Source organism: Etheostoma spectabile, chromosome 7 (genome assembly GCF_008692095.1).
Source record: "Etheostoma spectabile isolate EspeVRDwgs_2016 chromosome 7, UIUC_Espe_1.0, whole genome shotgun sequence".
Classification (NCBI taxonomy): domain Eukaryota; kingdom Metazoa; phylum Chordata; class Actinopteri; order Perciformes; family Percidae; genus Etheostoma; species Etheostoma spectabile.
The window spans coordinates 18,773,430-18,778,894 of record NC_045739.1 but is presented as its reverse complement, the minus strand read 5'-3'; the positions used below and the strand labels follow the sequence as shown (position 1 = coordinate 18,778,894).

General features: G+C 38.3%; 1 protein-coding gene and 1 long non-coding RNA gene across 8 annotated transcripts in view; one reads left to right on the top strand and one right to left on the bottom strand.

Annotated features, from left to right (window-relative positions):
• Positions 1 to 2,823, top strand: part of LOC116692601 (uncharacterized) — an 8,646-nt gene extending 5,823 nt beyond the window's left edge. The window contains exon 3 of the long non-coding RNA XR_004332734.1: positions 2,765 to 2,823. This is a non-coding gene — a long non-coding RNA (uncharacterized LOC116692601). The remainder of the gene's footprint in view (positions 1 to 2,764) is intronic.
• Positions 1 to 5,465, bottom strand: part of ptpn11b (protein tyrosine phosphatase non-receptor type 11b) — a 45,985-nt gene that overhangs the window by 14,153 nt on the left and 26,367 nt on the right. For 5 of the 7 annotated variants that reach the window (XM_032521036.1, XM_032521035.1, XM_032521037.1 and 2 more), the window contains 4 exons: positions 5,147 to 5,341; positions 2,219 to 2,411; positions 1,850 to 1,969; positions 1,544 to 1,657 (listed from right to left, as the gene is read on the bottom strand). In XM_032521036.1, the coding sequence (XP_032376927.1) occupies positions 1,544 to 1,657; positions 1,850 to 1,969; positions 2,219 to 2,411; positions 5,147 to 5,341 (622 nt within the window). The remainder of the gene's footprint in view (positions 1 to 1,543; positions 1,658 to 1,849; positions 1,970 to 2,218; positions 2,412 to 5,146; positions 5,342 to 5,465) is intronic. The other 2 variants (XM_032521038.1, XM_032521041.1) reach the window with 1 other exon arrangement.

Below are 5,465 nucleotides of genomic sequence, written 5' to 3'. Positions count from 1 at the left end.
CAGAATCTTCTTAACCTGGAGTCCCAGTCTCTGTCACAATAATCCTATATGTGATGTTTTAGGCCTATTGGCAGAAATCTATTTTAAATGTAGGCAACAACATGTAAATAGTCTTTTTTCCCTGTCAACTGAAGTTTTTCAGCTTGCACTCTACAGTTGTAACATTTGTGTGGTCCAGGTAGCTTTGCATAAATAATGGTTGTCGTTCGCACGGCAAGTTTTACTTTTATACTTTAAGAACATTTCGAAGCCTGTACTTTGTTACTTTTGCATGAGTAAATAAGTTAATTCAGTACTTCTACTTTTACCAAAGTATTTTTACCACAAGTATCTATACTTCTGCTTGAGTACAGGAGGTGTGTACTTTTGAAATCTCTGGTATAAGATGACCTTTTTTATCACGATTATAAATATAGGGAAGCTGTCATTGATCAAGCGGTATTTCCCTTAAAATAGAACTTTTGAATGAAACGGTATTAGACAAGATTTACAGTATGTTATTGAGTTAAACTTCCCTTGTATTTGATAATGCTGAATCCTTTACCAAAGTAACCACTGACTGAATGGCTCTTGACCTGAATCCCTAAACTCCCACCTGGATGTCATCAGAAGATTCTCACCTCTGGCTGATTATACCTTTGTCTCAAGAACAAAGGCATGAAATACACTAACTGAAAGAAACAACCCTGACCAGAGGGGGAGAACTAAGCAAATGTATAAAGAGAAAGAATCCCATCGGTGTACAAGTATGTAAATAAGTAAGTAAACTAACCTTTGTCTTGTGTACCATGCTCTGAGCATTAAAAGTGTGACAATACTGTAAGAGATTTTTGTCTCATTGCCATGACACAAATGACTCTCGTGAAAAATAAAGAAAAAAAGCTATCAAAGTTAGAATTGAAAACTGAAACATAAATATCGTATTAAAAGGGGTGTTGTACACGCGCTATTAACAATTTAAAAATGTCTTTCTTTCAGACTTTCCATCGGCAAAAATGTAGCATCCCAGGACAGACAGTACTCAAAAGAGTAATTTGCATGACTCAGTTTCTCCAATTATTTTTTTTTACATATGATTCAAGTCATTCAGCCCTTAACTGGTGCCTCATTTACAGTAATAAAATTGTTGAACACAGATCCTTTAACTTCTTAACATCCTATTTTCCCACTTTTATTTCCTCTTAAGTAGCTTAAATGTTGTTAAAATCATCTTATTCTAGTCAGCTTCTGATTGAAGCTAAATGATTTGATTTTATTCAAACCCAAGACTTTTTATGGGTGATCTGTTCCCTCAAATGGACATATGTCTGCATCAATCCCCACAAAGTTTAGTCCAAAATATTTATTTGTTATCTTCGGAAATTTGGGGATCTGCACTACAATTTGAGATAAAGTTCTGTGGTTTGAACAGCAACCCACCATTGAGACAGTAGGGTTTAAGACTTAAAGTGACTGGAATTCCAAAATGATCAACATTATTAAATTCTAAAAAATCATGATTTAAAGGAAACATTCTGGTGCTGACAGCTTTGAGCCTACATACCTCAAATTCTTCCCAGAATCCCTGTTTGGGTTTCTCAGAGTTGTCTGCTACTTTGTTGAGCTCTCGTACCCGGTTCTCTATGTTGGCTGCATTTATTCTTGTGGCGTTAAAGGGCTGTCATTGTTACATTGGGACACAGAAATGTAATTCGTCAACAGAGCAAAATGTAAAAAGCTCAAGTGTGAAAATAACATTTTTATGCAGTTTGAGATAGCAACCATATTGCAACATCCATGCCGTTGAGGTATTGTGTGCAAAAGATTCACCAGACTGGATGATTTTGTTTGTTTTATTTCTCTTCCAAACCTGTTTGAGGTGCACTACAATCCCACTTTTCTCCACCATGGGGTTCTTCTTGTAGTGATCCACCAGGTCAGCCAGGGTGTCGAACCTCTCACCGCCGCCCACGTCGTATTTACCATCCTGCTGGAAGTAAACATCAACAGTTCAACTACAGTAACAGATGGTCTGAAGTAGGGCTGGGTACAAGTCACGGGGCAGAAGTCATGATATTTGTATCGGTGTTGAATATTTTTGAACGATATGTAGCCCTAGTCTAGAAGGTGTTTTGCAAAAACAAATCATGACCTGCTCACAGATACACGACTTAAAACCTAACTCAAAGCACCAACAGTATGCTGACATAGTCCAAATGGTGATGGAGAGTAACCTCACCTGGTAGCGTATCATAACGTGGGTGACCTTGGTCTTGCGGTCCACATTCTCGTGTTTCTCCTCATTGGTGAGAACTGAGAGGACGAAGTCCCCCGGTTTACTCTGGCTCTCCCGTACCAGGAAGCTACCTGCTTTGCCTTTGTCTGTCAGCAGTTTCTCTGCATCTCGCCCAGAGAGGTGCCCATGGTACCACCTGGACAAGAATGAGAGGACAGACTGTGAAATACCAACACGTGAATCCAGAAACAATATTCAGTGGCATCTGACAGCTTGAATGACTGAGCATGCAAACCAACAAGGATATCCTATAATTTCTGGCAATTCTTCAAAATGGCAATCAACAAATAATCAATGAACATGCTAAGAACTATAAATCCTGAAAAATAAGTTTATATATTACTAGAATATTATTTTATTATTATATTATATATATTATTATATTATTATTATTATTATTGCATAGTTGTTGACACCACTTAATAATTACCATAGTTATGATCCCAGTTTGTATCCCTATGTGCCTATTCCCCACTCTCTTAATATTAGCTTACAATAACTAATTTTTTGGGCCACTTGGGGACATCAGAAACAAGTTGTGAAGACAATGATTAGCAGATCTGTTAGCAAACAGCTGCTTATTTAAACATCCAGCTGTCAGGGAGCATTATTAGAATTTTGTTAAAGTTATATTTCTGGCCATGTGATAAATTTGAGTCCAATATTCACTATCTGTTTAACTCTTAACTCCTAAGGGAAATATCTGACTCTTTAGCCGCTAAATGTTCCACTATGCTCTAAAACTAGTCGCTAACTGTGTCTTTCTGCTGTTTGGTGCTGAGCTGAGAGTGTACAGTGGATTTTTAGAGCTTTTTAACTGAAAACAGCTTCCTGCTACAGTTGAAAATGACGCTATGAGAACAGTGAGAGTCAACCAGAGTCAACGGGTGCTATTTCAAGGTGGACAGATTATCGAGACAAGGAACAAGAGCTAAGACGGAAAGTTGACCAACTGAGGGGGAGGAAAAGCAATATGCTTCATGCATTGTGAGCGTAGACTCCTACTCGAGAATGAAAGTGTCTCTTACATTGCTGCACTCAGTTGCCTCTCTTGTCATACCTTACTCAGTTGCTGATGTAAAGATGAAAAACCTGCATGTGTGCATTTTATTTTTTTTCCTATGTGGTGAGCATGAACGTGTAGGAGGCTCTGACAAGAGATGTATGTAGAGTGGTAAAACCACATAAACCACAACCATAGATCACAAATTGTTCATGGACCTGATTAGAAACTTAGATATATACATTGCAAAGTGCAGATGTGTAGAAAAGGAAAATGTAACAAAAGTTATGATTTGCACATGATGATGTAAAATGATTACGGTATTTAGCTTTCTGAAATGCTTCCTGTATGCACGGATTCCAGGCGTGAATACACTGGCTGCATTAGTCTCCCATTTCAATAAGTGTGTGTAGGTGTGATGAAGTGTATAGCTGCATCCAACCTTTGTATACTCTCTAGAAGGATTTTAGCGTGTGCATACCTTCGGAGCATAAACCAAAACAGCAGCACCACCCTTAGTTTGTTTGAAGATGCATTTGGGAATAAGCCACTATTTATACATGTGGATGTGAAGTGCATCTGAGTTTCATGTGTGGGAGTGCATGTGTACAGAATAATGCATCCTCCCTAGTCCTTGCAAACAGTATGTGTAAACATGTGTTATTGCGAAATGATCTTGGCCGATTCTTTACTAATTACCTTCCGTTACTTGCTGGTGATTTAATGTCATCGTCTATCTGCTCTCAATAGAATTGTATTGTAGCACTAATTTTTTAGTTGTTTTTTAGTTTTAATTTTATGTTGTTTCTGAACATACTGTGAGTAAATTTAGTTTAAAGCTGCACTAAATAGGCATTTTTTTAGTAATGTGAGAAGTGTCGCTAGTTGTGACAAAATTGCACAAAATGATCACATGACAGTTGCCCTCAGCTCTACAGAGCGTTAACCTCTTTCAGTTCATTGCTTACTCTTTTGGACTCAGTGCTCTCATCAACCTTCTTTCTAGTGGCAGTATGCAGAAAAAAATGCTCTGATGAATCCACTAAAAGCTACCCTTAAACAGCAGACAAAGTAATCAACTAGCATGTGAACATAGTAAAGCATTAAGCAGCCAAAGAACGGGATATTTGTCTGGAGCTGGTGGAAACCAAAAATGAGCTAAAAGGACATATGTGATTAGCCATATAGTAGTCTCGCATTGCCAGACCTTACTCCACATTGCTGTGGAGCAAGGTCTGGCTCCACCACACATACATTCTAGGATAGGAAAAAAAATTCTTTAAACCAATCACAATTGTCTTGGGTGGTGCTAAGCTCCAGGCACAGATGTATTAAGATGAGACAAAAAATTTTATCAACGTTGTAATGTTAATTTTTAACCATATAGCCCCATGGTGATGGCTCATACATATCTGATATCTGATCACTTGTTCCTATAAGAATAGGAATTTACTTTTTGAATATTCAAATTTGTTAAGATGTTATTTTTCCCAACTTAACATTTAATTAAATTTATTGTCAATTATCAGTGGCTTCCCCCTGCAGGGTGAAAATGTTTGACATTTAGGTCATAACAGGATACTGTAACTACACTGGAAGCCAGACTAAAAACATTTCTCAAGTGGTTTATATGCTTCTCATGGCAGGATGAGGCTTTACAGTCTGACAACCCTGAAGCTGTAAGAAATAAAAAATAAAAAACTTCCACGCAGTTTTTATAAGATAAGGGCAACATATCAGGCTGACCTTAGATATAGTGTGTTACATACTGTATATATTTGTGTCTGTCTGCCTGCATTCATCCACAGCGCTTAGCTGTACGCAAAGTGAGCTTGTTTACACGTGTGGGTGTTCTTGTTTGTCTGCACCTCTCAGAGGTCGGGTCCTTGCAGTTGAGTGGGTACTTGAGCTCGATGACATGGCCGTTCCTCTCGCGCAGGAGATCCTGTTGTTCGGTGTAATACTGCACCAGCTCGGCCAGTGTGGCAAACTTTTCGCCTCCATACAAGTCGTAGTAGTCACCTGAGTTCTGGATCTTAATGTGGGTCACCTCATCATTGCGCCTGAGTAAAAAAATAAAAAACAGTGTGAATTCAGTGTGTTAACAGAAGAAGTAGAAGAAACACTCTCACTTGTTCACTTGCACCTTGCAGATATTTACACACACACACACACACACACACACAC